Here is an 18,287-nt window from a genome sequence, read left to right as displayed (position 1 = left end):
TTAATCTGATCAATTAAAGGTAAAAAAATTAGCTTTAAATAAATTTTATATTTTTTTGTAATTGTTATCCCTAAATATATAAATGAATCAGTAACCAATTTAAATGGTAAACATCCATAAATAGGTACTTGCTTATTTAAAGGGAATAATTCACTCTTATTAAGATTCAATTTGTAACCAGAGAAGTTACTAAACTGAGCCAACAGACCTAGAATAGCAGGAATCGACTTCTCCGGGTTAGAGATGTATAACAACAAATCATCTGCATATAATGATAATTTATGTATTTCGTTTCCACGGGTAATACCAACAATATTTGGCGAGTCACGAATAGCAATTGCTAAAGGTTCAAGAGCAATATTGAATAGTAAAGGACTAAGAGGGCAACCTTGCCTAGTACCACGAAAAAGACGAAAAAAAGATCTATAATTATTTGTACAAACCGAGGCTACTGGGGAGTAATATAACAATTTAATCCAAGATATAAATGTCAAATTAAAATTAAATTTCTCAAGAACATTAAATAAATAAGGCCATTCAACTCTGTCAAAGGCTTTCTCAGCATCTAATGAGATAATACATTCCGGGGTAGTAAGTGAGGGGGTATAAACAATATTCATTAACCTCCTAATATTAAAGGATGAATAGCGATTTTTAATAAATCCGGTTTGATCCATGGAAATAATTTGAGGTAACACCTTCTCTAACCTAGTTGCTAGAATTTTTGAAAAAATTTTTTAGTAAAAAAAAGTTTTTACAATGTCTCCTGAGACGGTGATGTGCTTCTCATGTGAGATGTGGCAGTCTTGGGGGAACTCCCCTCTCCTGCAGAGTCACATCTGCCAGAAGTGCATATGGCTGGGCGATCTGGAAGACCGTGTAAGGAATCTGGAGCAGCAGCTGGATGACCTTCGACTCATAAGGGAGAATGAGGCAGTCATAGATGAGAGCTACAGGGAGGTAGTCACACTTAGGCTGCCGGAAACAGGTTGTTGGGGGAAAGCGAAGGTGAGCAGATGGGTAGTGCAGAGCATCCCTGTAGCCATTTCCCTGAATAATAAGTTTACCGTCCTGGATACAGTTGGCAAGGACGACCGACCAGGGGTGAGCCACGGTGGCAGGGCCTCCAGCACTGAGTCTGACCCTGTGGTACAGAAGGGTGGGATGGAGAAGAGGGGAGCTATTGTCATTGGAGACTCTATAGTCAGGGGAGCAGACAGGAGATTTTGTGGACGTGAGAAGGATACCCGCATGGTTTGTTGCCTCCCGAGTGCCAGGGTCCGGGATGTCTCTGACCGGGTGCACGACATCCTGGTACGAGAGGGAAAGCAACCAGAAGTCGTGATACATGTTGGGACCAACGACATAGGCAGGAAGAGGGATGAGGTCCTGAAATGTGAGTTTCAGGAACTAGGCAGAAGGCTGAAGAACAGGACTCAAGGGTGGCGTTCTCAGGATTGCTGCCAGTGCTATGTGACAGTGATGGTAAGAATTGGAGGAGATGGCAGTTGAATGCGTGGCTGAGGAGTTGGTGCAGGGAGCAGGGTTTTAGATTTTTAGATCATTGGGATCTCTTCTGGGGAAGGTGGGACCTGTACAGATTGGATAGATTGCACCTGAACTCGAGGGGGAGCAATATCCTTGCAGGTAGGTTTGCTAGCATGGTTCGGGAGGGTTTAAACTAATTTGTGACGGGGATGGGACCCAGAGCAATAGAGCAGTGAAAGAAGTGCATGGAGTAAAGCCAGATCTAACATACAGAGAGGCTTTGAGGAAAGAGAAGCAGAATAAACGGTGTAAAGACAGTAAGGTAGAAGGGCTGAAGTGTGTGTACCTCAATGCATCAGGAACAAAGGTGATGAATTGAGAGCTTGGATACATACATGGAATTATGATGTAGTGGCCATTACGGAGACTTGGCTGGCACCAGGGCAGGAATGGATTCTCAATATTCCTGGATTTCAGTGCTTTAAAAGGGATAGAGAGGGCGGAAAAAGGAGAGGAGGGGTGGCATTATTGGTCAGGGATACTATTACAGCTGCAGAAAGGGCAGGAAATGTAGCAGGATCCTCTTTTGAGTCAATATGGGTGGAAGTCAGGAACAGGAAGGGAGCAGTTACTCTATTGGGGGTATTCTATAGGCCCCCTGGTAGCAGCAGAGATACAGAGGAGCAGATTGGGAGGCAGATTTTGGAAAGGTGCAAAAATAACAGGGTTGTTATCATGGGTGAATTTAACTTCCCTAATATTGATTGGCACCTGATTAGTTCCAAGGGTTTAGCTGGGGCAGAGTTTGTTAAGTGTGTCCAGGACGGACTCCTGTCACAGTATGTGGACAGGCCGACCGGGGGAATGCCATACTAGATCTAGTACTAGGTAATGAACCGGGTCAGGTCACAGATCTCTCAGTGGGTGAGCATCTGGGGGACAGTGACCACCGCTCCCTGGCCTTTAGCATTATCATGGAAAAGGATAGAATTAGAGAGGACAGGAAAATTTTTAATTGGGGAAAGGCAAATTATGAGGCTATAAGGCTAGAACTTGCGGGTGTGAATTGGGATGATGTTTTTGCAGGGAAATGTACTATGGACATGTGATCAATGTTTAGAGATCTCTTGTGGGATGTTAGGGATAAATTTGTCCCGGTGAGGAAGATAAAGAGTGGTAGGGTGAAGGAACCATGGGTGACAAGTGAGGTGGAAAATCTAGTCAGGTGGAAGAAGGCAGCATACATGAGGTTTAGGAAGCAAGGATCAGATGGGTCTATTGAGGAATATAGGGAAGCAAGAAAGGAGCTTAAGAAGGGGCTGAGAAGAGCAAGAAGGGGGCATGAGAAGGCCTTGGCGAGTAGGGTAAAGGAAAACCCCAAGGCATTCTTCAATTATGTGATGAAAAAATGGATGACAGGAGTGAAGGTAGGACCAATTAGAGATAAAGGTGGGAAGATGTGCCTGGAGGCTGTGGAAGTGAGCGAGGTCCTCAATGAATACTTCTCTTCAGTATTCACCAATGAGACGGAACTTGATGACGGTGAGGACAATATGAGTGAGGTTGATGTTCTGGAGCATGTTGATATTAAGGGAGAGGAGGTGTTGGAGTTGTTAAAATACATTAGGACAGATAAGTCCCCGGAGCCTGACGGAATGTTCCCCAGGCTGCTCCACGAGGCGAGAGAAGAGATTGCTGAGCCTCTGGCTAGGATCTTTATGTCCTCGTTGTCCACAGGAATGGTACCGGAGGATTGGAGGGAGGCGAATGTTGTCCCCTTGTTCAAAAAAGGTAGTAGGGATAGTCCGGGTAATTATAGACCAGTGAGCCTTACGTCTGTGGTGGGAAAGCTGTTAGAAAAGATTCTTAGGATCTATAGGCATTTAGAGAATCATGGTCTGATCAGGGACAGCATGGCTTTGTGAAGGGCAGATCGTGTCTAACAAGCCTGATAGAGTTCTTTGAGGAGCTGACCAGGCATATAGATGAGAGTAGTGCAGTGGATGTGATCTATATGGACTTTACTAAGGCATTTGATAAGGTTCCACACCGTAGGCTTATTCAGAAAGTTAGAAGGCATGGGATCCAGGGGAGTTTGGCCAGGTGGATTCAGAATTGGCTTGCCTGCAGAAGGCAGAAGGTGGTGGTGGAGGGAGTACATTCAGATTGGAGGATTGTGACTAGTGGTGTCCCACAAGGATTTGTTCTGGGACCTCTACTTTTCGTGATTTTTATTAACGACCTGGATGTGGGGGTAGAAGGGTGGGTTGGCAAGTTTGCAGATGACACAAAAGTTAGTGATGTTGTAGATAGTGTAGAGGATTGTCAAAGATTGCAGAGAGACATTGATAGGATGCAGGAGTAGGCTGAGAAGTGGCAGATGGAGTTCAGCCCGGAGAAGTGTGAGGTGGTACACTTTGGAAGGACAAACTCCAAGGCAGAGTACAAAGTAAATGGCAGGATACTTGGTAGTGTGGAGGAGCAGAGGAATCTCAGGGTACATGTCCACAGATCCCTGAAAGTTGCCTCACAGGTGGATAGGGTAGTTAAGAAAGCTTATGGAGTGTTAGCTTGGATAAGTCGAGGGATAGAGTTTAAGAGTCGCGATGTAATGATGCAGCTCTATAAAACTCTGGTTAGGCCACACTTGGAGTACTGTGTCCAGTTCTGGTCACCTCACTATAGGAAGGATGTGGAAGCATTGGAAAGGGTACAGAGGAGATTTACCAGGATGCTGCCTGGTTTAGAAAGTATGCATTATGATCAGAGATTAAGGGAGCTAGGGCTTTACTCTTTGGAGAGAAGGAGGATGAGAGGAGACATGATAGAGGTGTACAAGATAATAAGAGGAATAGATAGAGTGGATAGCCAGTGCCTTTTCCCCAGGGCACCACTGCTCAATACAAGAGGACATGGCTTTAAGGTAAGGGGTTGGAAGTTCAAGGGGGATATTAGAGGAAGGTTTTTTACTCAGAGAGTGGTTGGTGCGTGGAATGCACTGCCTGAGTCAGTGATGGAGGCAGATATACTAGTGAAGTTGAAGAGACTGCTAGACAGGTATATGGAGGAATCTAAGGTGGGGGCTTATATGGGAGGCAGGGTTTGAGGGTCGGCACAACATTGTGGGCCGAAGGGCCTGTACTGTGCTATACTATTCTATGTTCTATCCCCTGACCCGCAGAGTCTCTTTACCATCTACAAGGCATGAGGCAGGAATTGGATGGAAATTCATGAATGATTCTCTACATAGAATATAGCTGTTCCAGATGTGGCATTTCTTGAGGGCTTTCATGGACAGGCGTTTAATACCGGTCCCATAAATGCTTTAAAAATGCATAGTATGATTGGTGATCTGTTGACAGCACTTGTAAGAAGCAACAAAAGTAATAAGGCACATGAAGGATTTAAATTTCTCATCACCAAAGGCAGCTAGGAGGTCCTATCACTCACTGGGTTGCTCAAATCTTAAATGGTTTTGACTGCATCCATTAAAGAGAGAGCCAACATGAAGCATAAATATGCCTGGCCTCTTTCTTATAAGTCTCCTATTTCAAATGCATGGCTGTAAAGGTAAAAGTGGGTACTGACATTGATCCAAAAATATGAAAAATTGCCCAGGTGTGCCTGTTTGCAAGATCCGGTCACTACTTAAATTCTCAATCATTAGCAGAGATCGAAGATACGGTCAACAACACAATCAAATGCCACTATAACCAGTCTCGGTTTTACCAGATCCATTTGGATGTAGTCCTAATCACAGCCATGCTTCAGACATGAACAAAAGGGTGAGCTGAAGGTAATGCCCTAGACATCAAGACTACATTTGACAGAGCCTTGCCACCCAAAACAAAGCTCAAAGTAAATTTATTATCGAAGTACATGTATGTCACCACATACAGCCCTGAGATTCATTGTCTTGTGGTAATTCACAGTAAATACAAGAAACACAATAGAATCAATGAAGGACCATACCAGATATAACAAATGACCAATGTTCAAAAGACAACGAACCGCAAACGCAAAAAGAAAAACAGAAATAGTGGATAATTAATTAACATTAAATATTGAGAACATGAGATGTAGAGTCTTTCAAAGTGACTCCATAAGTTGTGGGAACATTTTAGTGATGGGGTAAGTGAAGTTGAGTAAAGATGTCCATTCTGATTCAACAACCTGATGGTTGTGGTAATAGCTGTTTCTGAACCCAGTGGTGTAGGTCCTGAGGCTGCTATATCTCATTTCCGATGGCAGCAGTGAGAAGAGAGCATAACCTATAACATAGGGGTCCTTGATGACAGCACTCCATGTGGATGTGCTCAACGATGGGGAGGGCTTTATCCATGATGAACTTGGCTGTATCCACTACTTTTTTTAGGCTTTTCCATTTAAGGGTATTGGTGTTTCCATACCAGGCCATGATGCAACCAGTCATATAGTCTCCAGCGCACATTTATAGAAGTTTCTCAAAGTTTTAAATGGCATGCCAAATTTTTGCAAACTTTTAAGAAAGTAGAAGAACTGTCATTCTTTCCTTGTAATGGCTCTTGTGTACTGGACCCACGGCAGATTGTCTGAAATTATAACATTGAGAAACTTAAAGTTGCTGACCTCTGATCCCCTGATGAAACCTGACTCATGGACATCCTTTTTCCTCCTCCTGATGACATTGGTCTTGCTAACATTGAATAAGAGGTCGTTGTTGGAGCACCACTCAGCCAGATTTTGAATCTTCCTCCTATACACTGATTCACCAGCACCTGTGATTCAGCCAACAACAGTAATGTCATCAGCAAACTTCAGTATGGCATTGGAGCTGAACTTAGCCTCACAGTCATAAGTATAAAGTAAGTATATCAGGAGCTAAGCACGCAGCCTTATGGTGCACTCGTGATGATGGTGATTGTGAAGAAGATGATGCCAATCTGATCCGTCTGAGGTCTGCAAGTGAGGAAATCGAGAATCCAGTTGCATAAGGAAGTACTGAGCCCAAGGTCTTGGAGCTTATTTGAGGGAATAATAGTATTGAATGGCTAGCTGTAGTCAATGAAGAGCATCATGATGTGTGCATCTTCACTGTCCGGATATTCCAGGGTTCAATGAAGAGCCAATGAAATGGCTTCTACTGTTGACCTATTGTGAGGAAGGCAAATAAGGGCAGATTCAAGTGGCTTCTCAGGCCGGAGCTGATCTGTTTCATCGCCAACCACTCAAAGCATTTCATCACAATGGGTGTAAGTGCTACTGAACAATAGTCATTGATGCTGATGACCTCGTTCTTCTTAGGCTCCGGTATAATTGAAGACTGCTTGAAGCAGTTGTATACCTCAGACTGCTGAAACAAGAGGTTAAAGGTATCAATGAGCACTCCAGCCAATTAATCAGCACAGATCTTTAGTACTCATTTCAGGTACCTCGTCTGAGCCGGATGATTTCCATGTGTTCACCCTCCTGAATGAAGGTCTTTGTCAGCCTCAGAGACTGAAATCACAGGGTTATTGGGAGCTGTGGGAATTTGTGAAGATGCCTCCATGTTTTGAAGGTCAGAGCAAGCATACAAGGCTTTGAGCTCATCTGGGAGCAAACCCTGGTTGTCACCTATGTCACTTAGTTTCACTTTGCAGGAGGTGATAGCATTCAAGCCCTGCACAAGCTGTCAAGCATCCTTCAGAGATTCAGTTTGGTCTAGAATTGCAACTTCATATGTGAGGTGGCTTTCTGAAGATTGTACCTGGAACTCTTGTCGCCAGGCCTGAAAGTCAGTGATCTAGCCTTCAGCAGATTGGAGATTTCATAGCTGATGTTGGGCTTCTGGTTGGGGGAAACTGCATGATTTTGTGGGGACACGTTTCTACAACATTTTTTTTTATGGAAGTCTGTGACAACTGTGGTGTATTCATTCCGTTCCTCGAATCCTGGAACACAGCCAAATCCACTGACTCAAAACAATCCCGTAGCCACTCTTCTGACTCCCGTGATCACCTCTTCATTGTCGTTAACTCTGGAAGTAAGGACTAAAGTTGCTGCTTAGTCTCTGCCTCCAGGTAAGAGGAGGGTAGCCAAATGATCAGATTTCCCAAAATTGGTCTGAGGATCAAATGATAGGTATTTTAATAGTGGTCAAGTGTGTTGGGACCCCTGATGCTGCAGGTGAAACGTTGATGATAATTGGGCAGAGATTTCTTCAAACAAGCTTGGTTGAAGTCCCCGGCAATGATTTGAAAGGTATTGTGGTAGGCTGTTTATTGTCTGTAAATGGCAGGACTTAGTTGCTCAAGTGCCTGCTTAACATTGGCCACTGGCGCTATGTAAACTATGGTCAGGATCCTGGAGGAGAACTCTCTTGGTACTTAATCATTAGATGTTCCAGGTCTGGGGAACAAGAGCGTTGTATCTGAGAACCTGTAAGAGATTATCATGAATCACAGATCCCCACCTTTTGCCTTCTCCGAATCAGCAGTCCACTCCATTCTAGGTATCAAGAAGCCCTCAGGTCTGATCGCTGAATGCATCCTGTGTGAGCCGTCTCCATGAAACAGGGAATGCAGCAGTCGCTTATTTCCTTCCTATACAGCAATCTTGCCCGTAGGTCTTCAGTCTTACTCTCCAGCAACTGTACCTTTGCTAGCAAGATACTGGTAAGATACTACCAGTTTCATACACTGGTGATTTAGTCTAGCTTGGAGCCTCCCCTCTTCCCTTCCTTTCGGCCATGGCGATATACCTTTGTCTGCTTAAATATGTCATACCTACATTCTTGAGAGTTAACTCCATCTAGTCCTTCAGAGGATTGTGAAATCACTAGTTTGCCAAGACAGTTTAAAAATGTGTTACTTAAAGGAAAATTACAGCCTGCAGATTGCAGTGAGAGTAGTTCAGAAGAAGTATATTTCAATGTTTTGCTGTGTTTCACGAGTGCCATCTTGCAGTCATTCATTCCATCTTCCAGCATTGCACAGTGGCTGCAGTGCATACTATTTGGGGGAGAAAAAAAGAATCTACACTGACAGCAATTCCTAAACCTACAGACTTTAGTCTCAACAGGACAAGGTAATCACCGACACCTACAGTACGTGTTCATCCAAGCTGCAAGCCATCCTGAATTAGAAACATATGGCACTTCTTTTGAGAGCTGGGTCTAAGTTGTAAAATTTCTCCATTCAATAGCATAGTTGGGATGCCTTCACCTAAAGGGGTGCAGCAGTATAAGAAGATAACTCACAAACACATTCTCTAAAGCAGTTAGAGAAGGGTGGTAAGTGCTGGCTTCGCCAGTGATGCACAGGTTCCAAAAAAATTATTTATTTTAATGTCACGTAGTCTCAGGCAACATAGCAAAGTTCGTATTCGTACATAATTAAGGGTATATTTACATCAGCTTGTAGCTCAACAAGAGTTTATATAATGCCATTAGATCCTTACCAATGAAAGGTATCATCCACACCACTGAAAACCTCCATTTCTATCTCCTTGAGTTTGTTAAAATACAAAGGAGCACCGGGAGAGAAAATCACTTTGTGATTGTCAGTACTGCACCAGATTCTCTCTGCAAGATCCCATGTAAATTACAAACGTAGTTTAAATTAATTGAATTTTACGTAGAGAGGAAATGTCTTTTACCTGAAGATAGATTATTACCATTATTAAATAAAAGTATTTTGTCATTTAGGGCTTAATGGTATTGGTCTGTCAGTCTAAATTTCTCATTGCTTGTTACTTACTGCTGGTATGGTTCTCTTATTTTACATGACTACAGTATGTTTCTGATACTGATGAAGCCTTGGCCCAGAAAATATTCAACAGGTCCATCCCTGTAAATGGCATCAATTGAACTGCCCTTCCTTCTCATTAGATTTCACTTTCGAGTTGGGAAATGAAAATGTTTTTTTTTTGCTTTTGCAGCTCATCGGGATTTTCATGGGCATTATAAGCAATGGTCTGTTTTTTCTTAACTGATTTTGATTTGGAATATTGAGTTTGGTAAAGATGGAGATTTTTAAGAGATTCACGAGGATGTTGACTGGTTCATAAAGTATTAGCTATAAAGAGAGACTGAACAAACTTAGATTGTTTTCTCGGGAGCTTTGCAGGATGGTAATCAAACTAAATGATGTATGTAAGACTAAGAGAGGCATACATAGAATCTTTTTTCCTAGGGTCAATATGTCAAATACCACAGGCCATAAGCTTAAGGTGAAAGGGGAAAGGTTTAGGCAAGCTTTGCGTGGCGTTTTTTTTTAACAGAGAGTGGTAGGTGCTTGGAATGCACAGCCAGGCGAGGTAGTAGAAACCAATATTGCAATATTTAAGAGGCATTTTAAAAGACAGAAAATAGTGATCCAGACCAGAACAAGCTGATGTGATTACTTAGAATGGCAAAATGGTCACCGCAGATATGATGGGCTAAGGTTCCAGTTCTCTGCTATACTTTTTTATGTTCTTTGTTCTATGATTAAAGATGAAGAAAGAAATGGAGAAATAATAAAGAAGGAAGTAGAACAAACTAGAAACTAATTGAATGAAAAATAATGAGGGGAAGGGGACTGTGTGGCTACATTTGGTTCAAATTCCATCTACCATTGTTGGTAGAATCTTAGTTGGAGACAAGAGGATGTACAGGAGTGAGATATACCATCTGGTTGAGTGGTATCACAGCAATAACCTTGCACACAACATCAGCAAGACCAAAGAGCTGATTGTGGAATCCAGGAAGGGTAAGACGAGGGAACATGAACCAATCCTCATAAAAGGATCAGAAGTGGAGAGAGTGAGCCATTTCAAGTTCCTGGGTGCCACGATCTCTGTGGATCTAACCTGGTCCCAACATATCGATGCAGCTATAAAGAAGGCAAGACAGTGGCTATATTTCATTAGGAGTTTGAGGAGATTTGGTTTGGCACATAAGACACTTCTACTTGTACTGTGGAGAGCATTCTGACAGGCTATATCACTGTCTGGTATGGGTAGGTTGGGGGGGCTGCTGCACAGGATCGAACGAAGCTACAGGAAGTTGTAAAATTAGTGAGCTCTATCTTCAAGGAGCGATGCCTCAGAAAGGCGGCGTCCATTCACCCAGGACAATGCACCCTTCTCATTGTTACCTTTGGGAAGGAGGTACAGAAGCCCGAAGGCGCACACTCAACAATTCAGGAACAGCTTCTTCACTTCTGCCACCTGATTCCTAAATGGACATTGAACCTGTAAACACTACCTCACTTTTTTATTATTGCTGTTTTTGCACTATTTGTAATTTAACTATTTTATATATATATATTTACTGCAATTGATCTACTTATTTATTTTTTCTTTGTTATCATGTATTGCATTTTACTGCTGCTGCAAAGTTAATAAATTTCACAATACGATACATGCTGGTGATACTAAACCTGATTCTGATTCTGAATATATAGGAAAGGAAAGGAAAGAAAAGAAAAATTGATGAAAACCTCCCCATTAATTTAAGATTAAGATTTTGCAGGTTTATTACTCCTTTTGGGGTACTTTCTGTTCAGAAAGGAGTGTTTGGGGGGGTTGTGTGGAGTTTCAAACTCACCAGTGTTAACTCAAGATGAATATCACAAATATTAAGTAATATTTGTGGCATGTTTCCAACAAAAATTGAAACAAATATTTTTACATTTAAACAACACTCACTTAAAAACAATTAAACCATTGAAATTCCCAACAACCAGTGCCTCTCATCTGTTTGATAGCTCTACTATTCTGCAAAAGCTTAAGCTGTTCTGTTGACATGACGAGTCCCCTGGTGTAAGGCCAGCAGTAGCACAGGCATGGGATTTAAAGATCTGTCTAGTTTTTAACTGGCACAATAATTCCATAGTGGCACTTGCAAGGCTATCCTGAGTACCATGCTATTCCAAGTACTGGTCATTTAATCCCAGATCAGTTCCATGAACAATGTAATTGGTGATAAATTATTGTAGATTTTGATAGTTTATTTAATATTTCTATTTTTTTCTGATGTCCAGTGATTCATTTGCAGGTACTGTTATCGATCATTTGGAAAAGATTTATCAACGCTCAGGCAGCAGGAAACACTGGTCTGTATGGCACTATGTGTTTATGCATAATGTTACATGTCTATGTCTTCCATAGGAGATGATTAGAATAAAAATCTTACAGTAGTACTGGAATCATGCACACCACCACAGATCTGTGTGCATTAAACCATGCTGCCAAAAATTGTTTAGATTCGACAACTGCACTATACAACTCCCATTTATTTTCTGAATGTTCTTTTGCAGTTTGTCTTGTCAAATTCTTATCCATCTAACTTATCAGTTATGTTTTATTTCCACCACAATTCCATCTTTGGCAAAACAATAGTGTGCAAATAGATTTTTTTCTACCATTTCCCCTTTATTTTACTAGTAATAATTCTGCACCTGTTCATCAACTCTCCACCCCACCATCACTCCAGTTACTGATTTTACAGAAGTAAAACCTTCGATTCATTCTCACAATCTTATAAATTGCTAGGCCCAATCTATGGTGGTCTACAGAATATCTTAAGTGTAGTCTAATAAATCTTATGCATATTTGCTTCTTTATACCTGTGTAAAGTCTATAAATTTAACTTTTATTAAATCACATTTGACCTGGCCTACTTTTTTGAAAACCTTTGTGAACCTATGCTGCTAAATTCTTTTGTTCCCTACACAGTTATTTTTTATTGAATTGGGTTGCATAGGAAACCTATCCAGGACTTAATGCAAGAACTGCTTGGTTTCCATATGAAACTTGGTGCTTATTTCAAGGCACTGAACCTTTAGGAGAATGTTGAGACTTGAGAGAGAATAGAAAGGGGATCTTATCATAAACTTCAGTTATCTCACAAGACAAGGGAAATTGACTCTCTTCTCCTTAGCCTGCCGATTGTTAAAGAGATTTTTATTGTCATATTCAATTTGATTGAAGCATTTTGATAGAATCAGAAGCCTATGATTGTTGGCAGTGACAAAATGGCCAGAAAGCAGAGGTCACAAATTTAAGATAACAGGTGAAAGCACCATAGGTGAGATGACCTTCTTTTAATGCTGTACGTTGTTATGATATAAGGGGATGTTGTTCCACTCAGAAGCCTGGAGTTGCTTCAGCAGAGTTTGAAAAAAGGGCATCTGTCATTGACTTTCCACTGACTGCATAATCATAGTATGTGGTGACAAAGGTTTTGAAATTGCATAGTATGGTAAAGTAGTCATCGAGGAACTGAGTGAACAGGGCATGAATTGCAGTTATTAGCACAAACATTGACAAATAACTCCAGATTTGAATAGATGCTTTCAATGTCAAATCCAGTAGTAAAAGAGAAATAAAGAAAGAGAGATATTGGATTGAAATTGCAATTTCCATTATGTAAAAAAGACATAATGGAAAAATAACAATGGATTAATATTAAATGTAGTACTTCTTCAAATTTATAACAAAAAAAGCCACTGGTAATGCATCTCTGCTTGAAGTAGTGTGCTTTCGGTGTAGAGATACTTTGTAGAATTGTCATATTAAAATGTTATCTTGATTGTAATGGACAAATCTGAACTCTAAGAGCCAATGAAGTTTGAATTTACTCTACCAATACAACTTCATGCTAATCAGTGCATTCCAGTGGAGAGGCAGACTGCAAGATGATTATGAGATAGTAGAGTTGTACATAACAACTTTAAATTGCTCCGTTTAACTGTTTATCTGCTCTATTTATACAATATCTGTACATAAATAAAAGAAAGCCATTTGTCTTGCTATAATTTTCAACATCAAAGTGTGACCTAGTAACTTTTAAGAAATATTAGATAAATGCATGAAAGGAATAAGGTTTGGTTAGTTGTATGCAAAGAGTATGTGATTGGGGATATGTAGGTAACTGTTTCAGAGAGCAGGCACTGGCTCAATGGACTGTATGGCTTCAGTCTGTGCATATCATTTTGGGATTGCATGATACCAAGAGCTGCCTCCCTTCCCAGAAATGAGGTCAAATTATAATTTCCATCTGTGCCTTTCCAGTATCTTTAACAGAAGTATAACAATCCTAAACTTCCAGTCCTTTGCTGCAATTTCCATTTACAGATAGCTTTGGAAAATTCTAAGCACTCACCGTCTGAGGTAGGTGGCTTTTAAAAGTTAGCTTCTAATTACTTTTGGATCCAAGCTACAATTTATCTTGTATAAATAAAGTTAACTCAGTCTGTAGAATTGATGTTCTTGGAGACATTTGACAAGGAGCACTAAAAAGGCATGTGGTAGGAGAGTTGATTTGGAATAGATTGAAGGCTAGGTAAAACACAGAAGCCAGAGAGTTAGAATAAATAGTTCATTTTAGGCTAGAAGAATGTAATTAGTATAGATCACCAAAGCTCAGGTATCTATTATTGATAAACAACGGGAGGAGGCAGAATGTCAGGTATCCAAGTTTGCCAATGACACAAAAATAGGTGGGCAAGCACATTGCAGTGAAGACACTTGAACTCTGCAACCAGATATAGAAATGTTGAGTGAAAGACAAAAAGTTTGATGTGAGAAAGAGTGAAGTCATCCACTAATATAAGAGGAATTTAAAGGTGACTGCTGTTCAAATGGAAAAAAGAGGAAGATTAAAGGGGGATGAAAGAGTGTGTACAAATGATTAAAATTTGGCAGGTGCAGTAAGTGGTCAGGAAAGGAATTACCCTTTACTGCAAGAAGGTTAGAGTTTCAAAACAGGGAACTATAGTTATATCTGTACATGGTTGTGAGCTCAGTTTTGGTTCCACAATTTGAAGGCTATTACTAGCATTGGAGGTAGACTAAAAGTGATTCTCCAGACTCACTTGTGAGATGAAAGGGTTGTTCTATTCACGAAAAGCCAAAGAAATTGGATCGATATTCCTTGGAGTTCAGAAGAATGAGGAAACATCAAAGTTCTTCAGGAGGCAAGACATCAAGGTCTTCCCACTAGTGTATTACAAGAAGAGGTTGGATACATTTTTTGAAAAATTAGGGAATTGAGGACTATGGAGAGCTGGCATGGAAGATAAGTGGCCTGGAGCTGATCAATATTGAATGAAGGGCATGTTTGAGGGACAAGGTGGCTTACTCCTGCTTCCATTTTCTTGCTATTCCTTATTCTCAAATGTAAGGTGATCCCTTAGTCTCCAAACGGCCACATCCCTTTGACTAAAAATATATTTACTTAAGACAGCGAACAGTACAGTACAGGAACAAGGCCGTTGGCCCACAATATTATACCAAACTAATTGAACTAATGCCATCATACTCCATATCCTGCTATTCTCTGCACGTTCATATACTAATCCAAGGGCATCCTAAATGCCTCTATCATACTTCCTGTCTCTTGAACTTATCGCCCTATCAAATTGTGTGGCCTTTTTCAGGAGTTGCATCCCAAAACCCTTCTGTACTTAAAAACTGTTAACTATTGATGGTGTAATTTTTCTTTACTTTTGATTTCCCAAAGTCAAAAACCTCATAGTTGCCCAGATTTAACTCCATCTGGTAATTTTCCACCATATCTGAAACTGATTTATATCCCGTTGCATCCTTTGGCACCCTTCCAAACAGTCCACAACACCATCAATCTTTGTGTCATCTGCAAACTTACAAATCCATCAATCCACATTTTCACCCAGGTTAGTTGCACCTGTCCCAAACAGCAGAGATCCCGGTATGGATCACTGCGGATCACTACTAATCACAGAATAAGACCCATCAAATTGAAATGGCTGTCTCACTGTGGATCCCATTCATCTTAATCTTCTGGATGAGCATACCATGAAAGACTATGTTGAATATTTTACCAAAATCTGTGTAGACAACACTCGGCATCTTCATCACCTTCATCACCTTCTTGAAAAACTCAATCAAGTTTGACCTGCCCCTCACAAAATTTTGCCGACTGACGCTAATTGGGTGATGCTTTTCCAAATGCCCCACATTCTGTTCCTGAGAATCCTCTCCAATATCTTCCCTATCATTGACATGTGACTCACTGGTCCATAATTTCCAGATTTATCCCCGTTTCCTTTCTTATACTTATAATCTTTTATTTTTCAGTAGTAATCACCTTAAAATTGTCAGGATATATTAAACAGAAAGTAATTCATGATTTTCTATTAACATTGTTTTGATATTTGCCCATTTTCATCTCTGATAATTATCACAAGTTCTAATCTCAGTGTTCATCATCTCCTTCCTGTGACATATCCTTTTACTGATTATTGGAATGGTTTTAATTTATGTCATTACTGTTTCTCAGTTATTTATTTAACACTGCTTTCCTTACAGTGAATCACTGTTGCCTGTTAAAATGTTTACATTTCAGCTATCTTTTGCTATTTATATTGTATTTAAGTTGTTTTACTGATTACTACTTGTATTTAAATAATGATTAATGAACTGGCAACCTGCTTTAACAGTTTGCACTAAAGTCATGATTTTATTAACAAGGAACTCAAAGATCTTCCTCTGTTAATTAAAATTCATTGTATTGTTCAAGATATTAACCACTGCTGGATCAACTTTGATGAGTTTGAGGCGTCCCTCCACACTAATGCAAATAGATGTTTTAATGTTTAATTGTAATCTCAAATGTGTGAGCAGTACTTCATGATTTGTTGTCCTCTGCAAATACTACTTTATTACTGTATATAACTAAATGTTAGAGCTGCTAAACTGAACTAGTCAGAAATCTATAAATCTAATCTTTACATAGTAACATGTTTACAGATCTGATAATATTTTCTGCAATACCCATATCCTTATATAATGATTATGCAATATATTTAGGTTGACTGTACGTTACAGTGCTGCAATTTTAGAGATGGTTGCTGCCTCTATAGCCCCAAATATTACCTCACTGCTGGTACATGGGAAGCAGGTAATTAGGACAGCATATGTAAGATTTGGTGCCTTTGTCAGACTGTAACAGTATCACCCAAATTTGTTTAATGGATGTCTTGCACTGCATAATTTGGCTTTAGTGCTTTTCTAACAACCACTACAGGAAATGTATACTCTGAAATTATTAACAGCTTCTCACTAGTTTTGTGCTAGATTTTGAGCATGCATGGGTTTATCTTGACTGCTTGATTTTGTTGGGAAAAAATCTTCCCATTTAATAATATTTATTAATTTTAATGAGTATACATCCAGTTGTGGTTCTTATGTATAAATGCCTTGCAAAAATGTGAGCTGTGAGTGTGCATCATCTTTTGTCAATGTTTCATTGCCTTCATATCATGACATCTCTTGCATCGTCACATTGTCTCATGATGTACTGTATAGGTCAGCATTTTTGATCAAAGCTGTTTTTAAGTTATTTCGTCCAGCACATTATTTAAAAATTTGGGAATTTAATTTTCTATGAGTATTATGTCAGAAAAACAATAGCTGATGGTGAGATTTAGTTGTCAAGTAGAAATATATTTGTGCTAAAGTATTGTGATGCTGAAAATTTGAATTTAAAACTAAGAAGAATATAAGTAATGAGTGGTTAGGTGGTATCTCTGGAGATGAAAATAGAAGTGACACTTCATGTCAACGTCTTTTTTTCAGACCAGGATAGATACTTGCTAGATGTTTGATTGAAAATAAATGTGGGAACATTTATAATGCATATACACTGAAGTCCATATTCCACAGTAATACTGTGTGATAATGAAAAGGAGGAGCTGAGCTTGTTGGCAGTAGTTGTTATGTATTGTAACATATTCTATGCTGTGAAATGTGGGTCATGAGCTAATTTTAACTTCTAGAGGGGATTTATGGAACTGATTTGCCAAGCTGAAAGCTGTTAATGCTTGACTTCCTTTTAACCCTTAAAGAGCACCAGTTGTCAAATACAAAAACCATTTTTTTTGCTTGTTGTTCCCAGTACAGCTGCACTAGTTTTGCTGATATTTCTCCTTCAAGTTGGTGAAATAAAGTTCCTAGTAAGTTGGGTTTATTCATGTGGTAGTTAGTGAAAGAAAGCAGTCCCTAATATGTAGAGTTTGCACATGAAGCAAGCATACTGTTCCCAATTCTACAGCTGAGCTCCAGGGCAGTGTAGTAAAAGTTGTAATTTGTAGTAAATATGTATGCTACCAAGCTTACCATGCATCTTGACATATTGCAGCAGAGTTTCGTTAGGGTACTTTAGTAATCCAACATCATTTCTTAAAATTGTCCAAACAGTAAAAGAACAAGCAAATGTTACGCACATATCAAATTGACTGCAAATCGAGTATCTAATATGTTTTTTTGTGATAGAAACGGTCTCTGGCCACAAAAACAGATTGCCATATTGTGGTTCTGCTAATTGCCATCTGTTTGTAACCTCTTGAGAGGACTTTTCTTCTCCTGCAAGACCATTAATGACCATCTTTTAAAGTTTACTGAAAATAGCGATTTTAATGTTAATTGGTAAATAATTCTGTACTTTTTCATTGTTATTTGAAATCGGGTAACTCAAAATTAGATTTTTCAATTAAAATTATTTATTTCTCTGATAAAACAATTTTCAGGTCGATGAATAAAATTTCAACAGTTTAATGACTTTATGCATCAAGCAATATTTTTGATATGAACTGATTTTATTTTCAAATTGCTGGCTTATAGGAGGTAGTTTGATTACAATTACGCAACTAATTTTTGGTGAAAACTTGCATGAAAATTTTGTAATCTAACATAATTTTGAATAAAATTTGTATCTTAATTGCTGACTGCCCTCATGCGCATACGCATTGAATGCAAATCACTTAATATTGTGTCCTCACCGGAAGCATCCAGAGCATAACATCTCTCATATG

The 18,287-nt window shown here is 39.7% G+C and overlaps 1 protein-coding gene across 4 annotated transcripts in view; it reads left to right on the top strand.

Annotated features, from left to right (window-relative positions):
* phkb (phosphorylase kinase, beta) overlaps positions 1-18,287 on the top strand; it is a 281,176-nt gene that overhangs the window by 231,395 nt on the left and 31,494 nt on the right. For 3 of the 4 annotated variants that reach the window (XM_063066930.1, XM_063066928.1, XM_063066931.1), the window contains one exon: positions 11,489-11,546. In XM_063066930.1, the coding sequence (XP_062923000.1) occupies positions 11,489-11,546 (58 nt within the window). Of the gene's footprint in view, positions 1-11,488; positions 11,547-16,284; positions 16,376-18,287 lie in introns of all 4 variants that reach the window. The other variant, XM_063066929.1, reaches the window with a different exon arrangement.

Source organism: Mobula hypostoma, chromosome 14 (genome assembly GCF_963921235.1).
Source record: "Mobula hypostoma chromosome 14, sMobHyp1.1, whole genome shotgun sequence".
NCBI lineage: Eukaryota > Metazoa > Chordata > Chondrichthyes > Myliobatiformes > Myliobatidae > Mobula > Mobula hypostoma.
Note: the sequence above shows the minus strand (reverse complement) of the source record. Positions and strands in the feature narration are given on the sequence as shown.